This window comes from Pogoniulus pusillus, unplaced genomic scaffold (genome assembly GCF_015220805.1).
Source record: "Pogoniulus pusillus isolate bPogPus1 unplaced genomic scaffold, bPogPus1.pri scaffold_62_arrow_ctg1, whole genome shotgun sequence".
In the NCBI taxonomy this organism is placed as follows: domain Eukaryota; kingdom Metazoa; phylum Chordata; class Aves; order Piciformes; family Lybiidae; genus Pogoniulus; species Pogoniulus pusillus.
The window spans coordinates 738,595-753,650 of record NW_026974712.1 but is presented as its reverse complement, the minus strand read 5'-3'; the positions used below and the strand labels follow the sequence as shown (position 1 = coordinate 753,650).

The window sequence follows — 15,056 nt, the reverse complement described above, 5'->3', positions numbered from 1 at the left end:
AAGGTCTTCTCCAACCCAAACCACTCCATGAGTCTATGGACAAAGCTGGTGACACTTTGCTCTATCCAGGCAGGTTTTTGTATCTCCAACTGGACCTTTCAAGGTCTTCTCCAACCTCAAATGCTTCTCCAGAGCAGAGCTGACCACCCCAGGACCCTACCAGGTTATGCAGGACCTACCTTGCCAACTCGTCGCGTTCGTCGCGTAGGTACCTGAGAGGGCCAAAAAGAGAAGAGAGTTTGAGGTCAAAAAGCAGCAAAGTTGGAAGTTCAGGGCTTAAATCTCCAGAATTTAGGCAAAAATGATGATGTGGGACAGGAAAGGAGGAAAATTTGCCCTCTGGGAGCTAACTATGAAAATTAATTTGATAAAATCTCCTTTTTTAAGCTGTTTTTGGAGCATTTTCATGGTTTGAGCCTCGAAAACACCTCCAATGCTTCCACCAAACCTCCAAAGAAGCAGCAAGACCTACAGGTTTTGTTAGAATTAGCATTTTTTAGGCTGCTTTCTGCTGGAAAGAGGCTCCAGAGAGAGCCCAAATTCCTCTAATGAACCCCAGATGGGTGTTAATTAATCACATGTTGGGTTGGGAGCAGTTCCTCTAGTAGGTGAGACTGGGAAGGAGAGTTTAGGACATCTCAAAGTGAGATTTTTCCCCCCTCAAAAAATCACTCAAACAGGTCAAGGAGAAGAAGCAGCTACAAAATCTGGGTTTATATTTCAGTATTTTGGGTTCAAAAATCCCTTTTCCTTCTCCAGTTGCTGCTCCTTTGAGCTGCTGGCAGCACAAAGCTCACCTTGAGCGTTGGCGGCTCCAGCGTTCCAGGTGCCATAACCTGTAGGGAGATGAAAGGAGTCATTAGAGGGATGGCTTCTGCCCTTAATTAACCCCAAAAGCTGTTAATTAAAGCTCCTCTGGAGGGCTTGGGAACAGGCCTGGAGCTTGCCTGGTGCTTCAGAGAGGTGGTTGGAACAACCTAAAGGTTGAGGAGGTGGTGAGTGAAGAGTCTGGAAAGGGAAAGGAACTTGAGGAGGTCAATTGGGGCTAAACCACCCCAAAACTTGGGCTAAACCACCCTAAATTTGGGCTAAACCACCTCAAAACCCAAATCCAGCGAAGAATCCAAAAGCCCAGGGAAGTTGGAGATGTTTCTGTCCTGCAAGGTTTGAAAGCCAAGTTGGATGAGGCTTAGAGCAACCTGGGCTCAGTGAAGGTGTCCCCCTGCCATCTAGCTGGAACTGGCTGAGCTTGAAGGTCTGTCCCAACCTATTCCACAATTTCATCTCCAGAGGGCTCTTCCAACCCAACCCATTTCTTCATTCCACCTCCAGAGACCCTTCCAACCCAACCCATTCCATCATGCCATCTCCAGAGGTCCCTTCCAACCCAACCCATTCCATCATTCCATCTCCAGAGGTCCCTTCCAAGACAATTCATTCCATGATTCCATCTCCAGAGGTCCCTTCCAACCCAACCCATTCCATTATTCCATCTCCAGAGGGCCCTTCCAACCCAACCCATTCTATTGAGTATTCCACACTGGAATGGAGATCCTTGGTACTGCAGTGATCCCTGGAAGATCCATCATGAGGTTGGGCAGGACCCAGCTTGGATCAATCACATTTGGGTGCCACAAAACCTTGGAATTGGGATAAATTCAATCCTGTATCATCCAAATTCCATCCTGGAATCACTTAAATCCCTTCTTGGAATCACCCAAATTCTATTCTGGGATTGTCCACATTCAGCCTTGGAATCTCCACAATCCAATCCTGAAATCCCCAGAATAAAGTCTGAAAGTCCCCAAAATTCAGTCTGGGAATTCCCAAAATTCAGTCCTGGAATCCCCTCATATCCATCCTTGGAATCATCCAAATTCAGTCCTGGAATCACCCAAAATTCAGTCATGAAATGACTCAAATTCCACCCTGGAATTGTCCAAATTTCAGTCTTGAAACCCCACAAATTTCAGCCTTGAAATCCCCCAAACTCAGCTGCTCCAAAATACCCAAATCATGCCCCAAAATAGCCTAAATCACCCAAATAATGCCCCAAATTACCCAAACACATGAAAAAATGCCCCAAATTTACCCAGATGATGCCCTCCCAAACCCTAATGTCTCAAAAATATCCAATCAATGCCCCAAAACACTCAAATAATGACCACAAATACAGAAAAAAAACATAATAATGCCCAAGTAAGATCCAGACAATGCCCAAAATTACCCAGAAAATACCCTCAGATGCCAAACAAAAAGCCCCAAATACCACAAAAATCCAAATAATGCCCCCCAGATGTTTAAAGAACATTAAAAAATACCCCAATAGTGCCCAAATAATGCCATGAAATGCCCCAAAGCATAATAATGCACCAAGGTAGCCAAATAACACCCCAAAAAATACCCCAAGGTGCTGGAATAGTGCCCACAAATTAAAAAAACAACCCAAATTACCCCAAAATACTCCATGAATAAGAAGAAAATGCTCCAAATTACCCCCAAAATAACCCTAAATAAAAAGAAACCAACAAATAATGCCCAAAAATACCAAGAAAGGGGGAAAAAAGCCCCAAAGTATACAAGTACTACAAAAAATGCCCCAAAAATGCCCAAATAAAGCACATGATTGAAAAAAAAAAAGAACTAAGAATGCCCCTAAAATACAAAAAAAACACAAATGACACCAAAAACTATCCAAATGATGCCCACAAATATAAAAAAGCCTAAAAACAGCAAGGAAAAACAAAAAAATGCCACCAAATACTACCAAAAATGCCCCCCAATACCCAAATAAGGCCAAATAAATAGCCAAATAGTATCTATAAATACCAAAAACGTTCTAATAATGCCCAAATACCAAGAAAGGGGCAACAAAAGCCCCAAAGTCCCCAAATACTACCAAAAAATGCCCTAAAAATGTCCAACTAATGCACAGGAATGAAAGAAAAAAACTAAGAATGTCCTCAAACTACCAAATAACACCAAAAAAACACCCAAACAACACCAAAAACTATGCAAATGATGCCCACAAATATAGAAGTCTAAAAATAACAAGGAAATAACCCCAAAAATGCCACTAAATATCCAAATACTACAAAAAATGCCCCCCAAAATACCCAAAGAAGACCAAATAAATAGCCAAATAATGCCCATAAATACCAAAAATAGCCAAATAATGCCCAAATACCCAAGAAACATGAAATAATGCCCCAAATCACCAAATATTACCCAAAATTACCCCCAAATAATGCCCACAAAATTTAGTGTGCAAAAAAATGAAGGAAAAAAACCCAAAATAATGTCCATAAATACCTCAGAAGCTTAATTCTGTTCATGAATACTCACAAAAATACCCAAATAATGCCCACTAATTAAAAATATACCCTAATTATGCACAAACAATGAGTAAGAGACTAAAATGCTACCCCAAATACCAAGGTAACAAAAAAAACAGCCCCCAAGTACCCAAAAAGTACTCCCCTGTGCCCAAATAATGCCCACAAGCACAAAAAATCATTAATAATGCCCCAAATTAGCCCCCAAATACACAAATGCTACTAATAATAAACTATTAATACCCCTAAATCATCAAATACTGCCCCAAAATACCCACACAATGCCCTAAAATAGCCAAAGAATGCCTACAGATACAAAAACAATGCCCCAAATCAGCCCTAAAATACACAAATAATACAAAATGGAAACCAGTAACACCCCAGAAGCATCAAACAATATCCAAAATACCCAAATAATGCCCTAAAATAGCCAGAGAATGTCTATGGATACAAAAACTATGCCCAAAATCAGCCCCAAAATATACAAATACAAAATAGAAACCAGTAATACCTCCAGAGCATCCAATACTGCCCCAAAATGCCCAAACAATGTCCTAAAATATACAGATAATGCCCAAATAATGCCTATAAAAAATAAAGGTAATTAAGGATGCCCAAATTTAGCCCACAAAATACCCACAAAACACATAAATAATACAAAACTCCTCAAATACTACTCCAAAATCATCAAATACTGCCCCAAAATAGCCAAATAATGCCCTAAAATAGACAGATAATGCACAAATAATAAGAAAGGCAATTAATGATGCCCAAAGTTAGCCCACAAAATGCCCCAAAACACACAAACAATACAAAAAGCCACAAATACTACCCCAAAATCATCAAATACTGTGCAAAAATACCCAAACAATGTCATAAAATAGGCAGATAATGCCTAAATAATGCCTATAAAGAAAGGTAATTAAGAATGCCCACATTTAGCCCACAAAATGCCCCAAAACACACTAATAATACAAAAAGCCACAAATACTACCCCAAAATCATCAAATACTGCCCCAAAATACCCAAATTATGTCTACAAATAACAGAAAAATTAAGGATGCCCAAAATTAGCCCACAAAACACCCACAAACCACAAAAATAATACAAAAAGCCACAAATACTACCCCAAAATCATTAAATACTGCCCCAAAATACTCAAATAATGCCCTAAAATAGAAAGATAATGTCCAAATAATGTCTATAAGAAAGGTAATTAATGATGCCCAAAGTTAGCCCATAAAATACCCCCAAACACACAAAAACCCCAAATATTACTCCAAAATCATCAAATACTCTCCCAAAATACCCAAATTATGTCTAAAAAATACCAGAAAAAATAAGAATGCTCAACATTAGCCTACAAAATGCCCACAAAACACAAAAAGAATACCAAAAAAACCCAACACTACCCCAAAATCATCAAATATTGCCCCAAAATACCCAAATAATGCCTTAAAATAGATAGATAATGCACGAATAATGTCCATCAGTACAAAAAATATCAGGAAAGCCCAAAATTAGCCCACAAAATACCCACAAAACACACAAACAATACCAAAAAACTCAAATACTACCCCAAAATCATCAAATATTGCCCCAAAATACCCAAATAATGCTCTAAAATAGGCAGATGATGCCCAAATAATGCCTATAAATACAGAAAGTAATTAAGAATGCCCAAAATTAGCCCACAAAATGCCCACAAAACACACAAACAATACCAAAAAACTCAAATACTACCCCAAAATCATCAAATATTGCCCCAAAATACCCAAATAATGCTCTAAAATAGGTAGATGATGGCCAAATAATGCCTATAAATACAGAAAGTAATTAAGAATGCCCAAAATTAGCCCACAAAATACCCACAAAACACACAAACAATACAAAAAACCTCAAATACTACACCAAAATCATCAAATACTGCCCCAAAATACCCAAATAATATCCTAAAAAAGCCAGATAATGCCCAAATAATGTCCACAAATACAAAAAATAACCAAGAATGTCCAAAATTAGCCCACAAATATCCTCAAATACAGAAACAGAACAAAAAAACCTCCAACATTACCCCAAAATCAACAAATGCTGCCCCAAAATACCAAAATTATGTCCAAATAATGCCCATAATGACAAAAAATAATTAAGAGTGCTCAAAATTAGCCCACAAAATACCCCCAAACCACACAAATAATACAAAAACCCACAAATGCTACCCTAAAATAATCAAATGTTACCCCAAAATACCCAAATAATGCCATAAAATACACAGATAATGCCCAAATAATGTCCACAAATACAAAAAAGAATTAAAAATGCCCAAAATCAGCCCACAAATACCCCCCAAATACAGAAATAATACAAAAAAAAATTATTACCCCCAAAACAGCCAAATTATGCCCTAATGTAGGCAGATAATGCCCAAATAATGCCTATAAATACCAATTAAAGAATCAAGAATGTCCAAAATTAGCTCACAAATACCCTCAAGTACATAAATAATACAAACTCCACCCAACATTACCCCAAAACCATCAAATATTACCCTAAAATACCCAAATAATGCCCAAAAATACCAAATAATGAAAAAAAATCCAAATAATGCCCCAAAATACCCAAATAATGAAAAAAAAAACCCAAATAATGCCCCCAAATACCCAAATAATGCTCAGGAATATGAAATAAAACCTAATAATGCCCCAAAATACCCAAACAATGCCCAAAAATACCCAAATAATGCTCAGGAATATGAAATAAAACCTAATAATGCCCCAAAATACCCAAATAATGTCCTACAATACCCAAATAATGCTCAGGAACATGAAATAAAACCTAATAATGCCCCAAAATACCCAAACAATGTCCTAAAATACCCAAATAATGCTCAGGAATATGAAATAAAACCCAAATAATGCCCCAAAATACCCAAATTATGTAAAAAATACCAAAATAACGCCCAAAAATACCCAAATAATGCTCAGGAATATGAAATAAAACCTAATAATGCCCCAAAAATACCCAAATAATGTCCTAAAATACCCAAATAATGCTCAGGAATATGAAATAAAACCTAATAATGCCCCAAAATACCCAAATAATGTCCTACAATACCCAAATAATGCTCAGGAACATGAAATAAAACCTAATAATGCCCCAAAATACCCAAACAATGTCCTACAATACCCCAATAATGCTCAGGAATATGAAATAAAACCTAATAATGCCCCAAAATACCCAATTAATGTCCTAAAATACCCAATTAATGCTCAGGAATATGAAATAAAACCTAATAATGCCCCAAAATACCCAAACAATGCCCAAAAATACCCAAATAATGCTCAGGAATATGAAATAAAACCTAATAATGCCAAAAAAAACCCAAATAATGTCCTAAAATACCCAATTAATGCCCCAAAATACCCAAATAATGCTCAGGAATATGAAATAAAACCTAATAATGCCCCAAAATACCCAAATAATGTCCTACAATACCCAAATAATGCTCAGGAATATGAAATAAAACCTAATAATGCCCAAAATATCCAAATAATGCCCAAAAATACCCAAATAATGCTCAGGAATATGAAATAAAGCCTAATAATGCCCCAAAATACCCAAACAATGCCCAAAAATACCCAAATAATGCTCAGGAATATGAAATAAAACCTAATAATGCCAAAAAATACCCAAATAATGTCCTAAAATACCCAAATAATGCTCAGGAATATGAAATAAAACCTAATAATGCCCCAAAATAGCCAAACAATGCCCAAAAATACCCAAATAATGCTCAGGAATATGAAATAAAACCTAATAATGCCAAAAAATACCCAAATAATGTCCTAAAATACCCAAACAATGCTCAGGAATATGAAATAAAACCTAATAATGCCCCAAAATACCCAAATAATGTCCTAAAATACCCAAATAATGCTCAGGAATATGAAATAAAACCTAATAATGCCCAAAATAACCAAATAATGTCCTAAAATACCCAAATAATGCTCAGGAATATGAAATAAAACCCAAATAATGCCCCAAAATACCCAAATAATGTAAAAAATACCAAAATAACGCCCAAAAATACCCAAATAATGCTCAGGAATATGAAATAAAACCTAATAATGCCCCAAAAATACCCAAATAATGTCCTAAAATACCCAAATAATGCTCAGGAATGTGAAATAAAACCTAACAATGCCCCAAAATACCCAAACAATGCCCAAAAATACCCCAAATAATGCTCAGGAATATGAAATAAAACCTAATAATGCCAAAAAAAAACCCAAATAATGTCCTAAAATACCCAATTAATGCCCAAAAATACCCAAATAATGCTCAGGAATGTGAAATAAAACCTAATAATGCCTCAAATACCCAAACAATGCCCAAAAATACCCAAATAATGCTCAGGAATATGAAATAAAACCTAATAATGCCAAAAAAAACCCAAATAATGTCCTAAAATACCCAATTAATGCCCCAAAATACCCAAATAATGCTCAGGAATGTGAAATAAAACCTAATAATGCCCCAAAAATACCCAAATAATGTCCTAAAATACCCAAATAATGTCCTAAAATACCCAAATAATGCTCAGGAATATGAAATAAAACCTAATAATGCCAAAAAAAACCCCAAATAATGTCCTAAAATACCCAATTAATGTCCCAAAATACCCAAATAATGCTCAGGAATGTGAAATAAAACCTAATAATGCCCCAAATACCCAAATTCTCCCCCCAGAAATGCCACCCAACACCCAAAATGACCTCGAAAGGGCCATTTCTGAACTGTCCACCCCCAAGATTTGGTTCCAAGGTCCCAAAACCATCAAATTTCACCCATTTTTATCCCATTCACCAGTCAGAAGCTGCTCTAAAGGTGACCTCCACCAAAGTGGTGGCTCAGGAAGGCCACCAAAGCTTCCTTGGGAATGACCTTCAGGTGGCAAAAGTCTTCCTGAGAGGTTCCTCCAGAGCAAGAGACTGCACAGAGCTAAGCAGGTTGGAAGAGACCTCCAGGCTCATCGAGCCCAGCCTAGCATCTAACCCTTCTAATTAGCTTAGCCATGGCTCTAATTGCCTCATGCAGCCTCCTCTGAAACACCTCCAGGGATGGTGACTCCAGCACCTCCCTGGGCAGCCCATTCCAGTGCCAATCACTCTCTCTGCCCACAACTTCCTCATCACATCCAGCCTGAACCTGCCCTGGCACAGCTTGAGGCTGTGTCCTCTGGTTCTGTCCCTGGCTGCCTGGCAGCAGAGCCCAACCCCACCTGGCTACAGCCTCCCTGCAGGCAGCTGCAGGCAGCAATCAGCTCTGCCCTGAGCCTCCTCTGCTGCAGGCTGCACCCCCCCAGCTCCCTCAGCCTCTCCTCACAGGGCTGTGCTCCAGGCCCCTCCCCAGCCTCGCTGCCCTTCTCCAAACACCTTCCAGCACCTCAACAGCTCTCTTAAATGGAGGGGGCCAAAACACAGCACTCAAGGGGTGGCCTGAGCAGTGCTGGGCACAGGGGCACAAGAACCTCCCTTGTCCTGCTGCCCACACTGCTCCTGAGCCAGCCCAGGATGCCATTGGCTCTGCTGCCCACCTGGGCACTCTGCTGGCTCATGTTCAGCTGCCAACCTGCCTGGCTGCTCTCAGACACTCTGGTCCCAGCCTGCAGCACTGCTTGGGGTTGTTGTGGCTGAAGTGCAGAACCTGGCACTTGGCCTTGCTAAAACTCCTGGCACTGCACTGTGCCCATCTGCCCAGAGCCCTCCTGCCCTCCAACAGCTCCACACCTGCTCCCAACTCGGTGTTGCCTGCAAACTCACTGATGCTGGACTCAATCCTCTCATCCAGATCATCAATATTAAACAGGACTGTGCCCAGCACTGATCCTTGTGGGCACACCACTAGTGCCAGCTGCCAGCTGGATGTGGCACCATGCATGACCACTCTCTGGGCTCAGTCACACAGCCAGTTCCTAACCCAGCACAGAGTGCCCCTGTCCAGGAGTTGCTATGGCAAACAGTGTCAAAGGCTTTGCTGAAGTCCAGGCAGACTACACCCACAGCCTGCCCCACACCCACCAGGCAGTCAGCTGGGCATAAAACCAGACATGAGGTTGGACAGGCAGGACCTGCCCCTCCTAAGTCCATGCTGGCTGGGTCTGGCCCCCTGCCCACGCTGTAGGTGCTCTGTGATGGCACTCAGGGTGATCTCCTCCATTATCTCGCCTGGCACTGAGGTCAGGGCTGACAGGTCTGGAATCTCCTGGGTCCTCCTTCTTGTGGATGGGCACCACAGTGGCACCTTCCAATCCTCAGGGACCTCTCCAGTGAGCCAGCACTGCTGATAAGTGACAGAGCAGCTCAGGCAGCTCATCTGCCAGCTCTCATCACCCTAGGGTGGATCCTATCTTGGTCCCATTGACTGGTGAGGATCCAGGAGGCTCAGCAAGTCCATACCTCCTTCCTCCTGGATCGCAGGGAGGCTGCTCTGCTCCCTGACCCCACGAACCAGCTGAGGAGGCAGCTGGGGACAACCTGCCCTGCTATGGAAAACTGAGGCAGAGAAGGTGTTGAGCACCTCTGCCTTTTCCCCTCCTGGTGCAGCAAAGAGTGGAGGTTCTCCCTGCCTACAACACCAACAACCTACTTCAACCCCAATTCCTGGTGGGTTTCATCTTTTTTGTGTTTGGGGTTTTTTTTTCACCTCATTTTTACACCCCAAAAAGCCTCTAAAGGAGGCTGAGATTGCAATAATCACTTCCAAAGGGCGGTGGAAGGCATTGAGAGGTCCAGCAAGATGGAAGAGGTGATGAGAAGGCATGGAAAGAGCAAAGTTGGCATCTTGGAGCTTGGGTCTAAAAGGCAAGGAAGTACCCTGGTGGGACCTTCGTGTCCAGGAGGTGAAGGGAAGAGGATGGAGAGCTCCAAATGGGAGCAGGTTGTGCTCTGGGAGGACTGTGACAGGCTGGAGAGGTGAGCTCAGGCCAACTTCACGATGTTCAACAAGGCCAAGTGCCAGCAGGGGCAATGCCAAGCACAAAGCCAGGTTGGGGTGGATGCAGAGCAGCCCCATGGAGAAGGGCCTGGGTGGATGAGGATCTCACCATGAGCCCTCGACTCAAGGAAGACATGGACCTGCTGGAGAAGGCCACAAAGCTGCTGGGAGAGGCTGCAGAACCCCTCCCTGTGGGAACAGGTTGGGAGAGTTGAGGTTGTTCAGCCTGGAGACCTTCTGGTGGCCTTCCAGGGGGCTGCAGGAAACCAGGAGAAGGCCTTCTGCTAAGGGCCTGGTGACAGGCAATGGTTTGGAGCTGCAGAATGGATTTAGGTTGGATGTTAGGATGAAGTTCTTGACTCTGGGGGAGGTGAGGCACTGGAAAGGGTTGCCCAGAGAAGCTGTGGACACCTCCACCATGAAGGCACAGAATAATGGAATGGGTTGGCTTGGAAAGGACCCTCCAGGGTTGTCTTGTACAGTCAGAACAGGTTGCTCAGGACCCTATCAAGCTCAACCTTGAATGCCTCCTGGGATGGGGCCTCCACCACCTCCCTGGACAACCTGCTCCAGTGGACCACTAAGGCCAGGCTGGATGAGGCTTGAACCAACCTGGGCTAGGGGCAGATGTCCCTGCCCATGGCAGGCAGCTGGAGCTGGACAATGTAGAACATTGCTTCCAACCCAACTATTCCATGACTCCATCTCCATGGGTCCCTTCCAACACAACCATTCCACGACTCCATCTCCAGAGGTCCAACACAACCATTCCACGAATTCCAACCCAGCTCATGCCATAACTCCATCTCCAGAGATCACTTCCAATTCAACCATTCCACAATTCCATCTCCAGAGGTCACTTCCAACCCAACCATTCCACAATTCCATCTTCAGAGGTCACTTCCAATCCAACCATTCCACAATTCCATCTCCAGAGGTCATTTCCAACCCAACCATTCCACAATTCCATCTTCAGAGGTCACTTCCAATCCAACCATTCCACAATTCCATCTTCAGAGGTCACTTCCAACCCAACCATTCCACAATTCCATCTTCAGAGGTCACTTCCAATCCAACCATTCCACAATTCCATCTTCAGAGGTCACTTCCAACCCAACCATTCCACAATTCCATCTCCAGAGGTCACTTCCAATCCCACCACTCCATAATTCCATCTCCAGAGGTCACTTCCAATCCAACCACTCCATAATTCCATCTTCAGAGGTCACTTCCAATCCAACCATTCCACAATTCCATCTCCAGAGGTCCCTTCCAACCCAACCATTCCATGACTCCATCTCCAGAGGTCCAACACAATCATTCCACACCTCCATCTCCAGAGGTCCCACACAACCATTCCATGAATTCCAACCCAGCTCATGCCATAACTCCATCTCCAGAGGTCGCTTCCAACCCAACCATTCCACAATTCCATCTCCATGGGTCCCTTCCAACACAACCATTCCACGACTCCATCTCCAGAGGTCCCACACAACCATTCCATGAATTCCAACCCAGCTCATGCCATAACTCCATCTCCAGAGGTCCCTTCCAACCCAACCATTCCACAATTCCATCTCCAGAGGTCCCTTCCAACCCAACCATTCCATGACTCCATTTCCAGAGGTCCCTTCCAACACAACCATTCCACAATTCCATCTTCAGAGGTCCCTTCCAACTCAACCATTCCACAATTCCATCTCCAGAGGTCACTTCCAATTCAACCATTCCACAATTCCATCTTCAGAGGTCCCTTCCAACCCAACCATTCCACAATTCCATCTTCAGAGGTCACTTCCAATTCAACCATTCCACAATCCCATCTTCAGAGGTCACTTCCAACCCAACCATTCCACAATTCCATCTTCAGAGGTCACTTCCAATCCAACCATTCCACAATCCCATCTTCAGAGGTCACTTCCAATCCAACCACTCCATAATTCCATCTCCAGAGGTCCCTTCCAACCCAACCATTCCATGATTCCATCTCCAGAGGTCCAACACAATCATTCCACACCTCCATCTCCAGAGGTCCCTTCCAACCCAACCATTCCATGACTCCATCTCCAGAGGTCCCTTCCAAGCCAACCCATTCCATGGCCTCACAAATCATTTCCCCACACCAGAGATGGACCCTCCAGGACCCTCTCAGCCATTCCCCACCGCTTAGTGGGCTGCCAATTGATTCCTTTATTGCCTTTGTGCTGGGGAGGGGGGGCCCAAGGGGGGCCCAAGCTGCTTTAGCTCATCATGGTGGGTGCTCAAAGTGGGCTCCTGCTGCTCCACCTGGGGGGAATGGGTGGATTTTGGCAACTATCAAGGCAGTAGAGTGGGACAGGAGAAGATGCTCTGGATGAAGTCTCCTATGTGACCTTCTAGGGACCCCCAGGGGAAGGAATGGACCCCGCAAGAGAGGGAATGGGGACCTGGAGAGGGAGGAAAAAGGGCCCCAGGAGGAGATGCAGCCCCCAGGTGAGGGGAAGAGGCTCCTCAGATAGGGACACTGGGGAGGGGACAAGGCTCCCCCTACCTGGAGGGGTAGAGAACACCAAGGAGGGGGATAGGGACCCTCAGGGAAGGGACAAGATGCCCTGAGGAGGGTGAGGATCCTCTCGGGGACGGAACAAGGTCCCTCGGGAGGTGATGGAGACAATGAACTCCGGAGGTGAGGGGGAGGGGAGAGGGAGCCCCGGAGAAGAGGAAGGGAACAGCAGAGAGGTGACGAGACCCACCCCAGGAGGAGACAAATCGCCCCGGGAAGGACACAAGAGGCCCTGGGCAGGGTAAGAATCATCTCGGGGAGGGGAATGATCCCTCCGGGGAGAGGAAAGCCTCCTCCGGGGAGAGGAAAGCCTCCTCCGGGGAGAGGAAAGCCTCCTCCGGGGAGAGGAAAGCCTCCTCCGGGGAGAGGAAAGCCTCCTCCGGGGAGGGAAGGAGGATCCATAGGAGCAGACAGGGACACCAAAGCGGCGACGATGTCACCCTGGCCCCGGGGGGGCAGAAAGACATCCCTCGTCCGCCGGGGGAAGGGGAACAGGCAATAGGCGCTCCGGGAGCGGCAGGGACAGCGGAGAGCGAACAATGACCCCAGGGGAAGGGACGAGAGCCTCATGGGGAGATGAAAGATACCCACCCCGGGGAGGGGGCAGGGACCCCGCACGAAGGGAACAAGAGGGCCCCGGGGAAGAGAAAGACATCTCTGGGGAGGGGGAAAGACATCTCTGGGGAGGGGAAAGACTTCGCTGGGGAGGGGAAAGACATCGCTGGGGAGGGGAAAGACTTCGCTGGGGAGGGGAAAGACTTCGCTGGGGAGGGGAAAGACATCGCTGGGGGGGGAAAGACATCGCTGGGGGGGGGGAAGACATCTCTGGGGGGGGGAAGACATCTCGGGTGGGGGGAAAGACATCGCTGGGGGGGGGGGAAAGACATCGCTGGGGGGGGGAAGACATCGCGGGGGGGGGGGGAAGACATCGCTGGGCAGGGGAAAGACATCGCTGGGGGGGGGGAAAGAGATCTCTGGGGGGGGAAGACATCGCTGGGGGGGGAAGACATCGCTGGGGGGGAGAAAGACATCGCTGGGGGGGGAGAAAGACATCTCTGGGCAGGGGAAAGACATCGCTGGGGGGGGAAAGACATCTCTGGGGGAGGGAAAGACATCGCTGGGGGGGAAAACATCTGTGGGGGGGGAAAGACATCTGGGGGGGGGAAGACATCTGGGGGGGGAAGACATCTGGGGGGGAGGTAAAGACTTCTCTGGGGAGGGGAAAGACTTCGCTGGGGGGGGGAAAGACATCTCTGGGGGGGGAAGACATCTCGGGGGGGGGAAGACATCTCTGGGGGGGGAAAGACTTCTCGGGTGGGGACAGACATCTCGGGGGGGGGGGGGTAAAGACATCTCGGGGGGAGGGGAAAGACATTGTTGGGGGAGGAAGACATCTCTGGGGGGGGGGGGAAGGACTCTGAAGAGAGGACAATGACCCAGGGGAGGAGGATACGGAAGAGAGGACTGGGATCGCCCGCAAGAAGAAACGAGAGGCCCCGGGGTGAGCAAGGACCTCGCCCGGGGAGGGGACAGAGACTCTCCCGGGAGGGGTCCCGGTCCCGACCGGGCGCGGGGGGGTGGGGGGGGGGTGCCGGTAGGCACGCGGCGGGGGTGTGGCGCCGCGGCCGCCATTTTGTGTCGTCTTCAGAAATGGGACCGGCTCCATTTCCGCCCCCCCTCCCCTCCCCTCCTCCTCCTCCTCCTCCTCCTCCGCCCCAGCAACGCAACAACAACGCCCGCCGAGGCCGGGGGGGGGGGGGACGCGAGGGAACGGTTAACGGCGCCGCCGCCCACCCCCACCCCCCCTCCTTCAACGGCGCCTCGCCACCAATCAGCAGCGCCCTTCCGCTGAGCGACGCAGCGCTCAGCAAATCAGCGGCGCCATCGCCTCACGGAGGGGTGGGCACAACGCCTCCCGCAGGGGCCGGTATCCGGGGGGGGGGGGGGGGGGGCCTCCTCTAACCCTTTTCTCTCCGGTTCCCGCCGCTACCTGGGAACCGCCTGCTGAGGGTAGCGGCGGCAGCGGCAGCGGCAGCGGCAGCGCCAGCCCCGGTGGAAAGCGCCGCGGGCCGCACCCCACCGGGGATCGCCCCGGAACCTACCGCCGTATCCCGGCTCCATCGCTGCCTGCCGCCTCCGGCCCGCCGCGCCGCACCGCCAGCGCCCACCGCGCAGGCGCGCCG

At 46.7% G+C, this 15,056-nt stretch overlaps 1 protein-coding gene across 5 annotated transcripts in view; it reads right to left on the bottom strand.

Moving 5' to 3' along the window:
• LOC135174358 (A-kinase anchor protein 8-like) overlaps nucleotides 1-15,056 on the bottom strand; it is a 52,859-nt gene extending 37,803 nt beyond the window's left edge. For all 5 annotated transcript variants that reach the window (XM_064141623.1, XM_064141626.1, XM_064141625.1 and 2 more), the window contains exons 1-3: nucleotides 14,976-15,056; nucleotides 798-836; nucleotides 180-212 (exon numbers count right to left, since the gene is read on the bottom strand). In XM_064141623.1, the coding sequence (XP_063997693.1) occupies nucleotides 180-212; nucleotides 798-836; nucleotides 14,976-14,994 (91 nt within the window). In that variant the 5' untranslated portion in view covers nucleotides 14,995-15,056. The remainder of the gene's footprint in view (nucleotides 1-179; nucleotides 213-797; nucleotides 837-14,975) is intronic.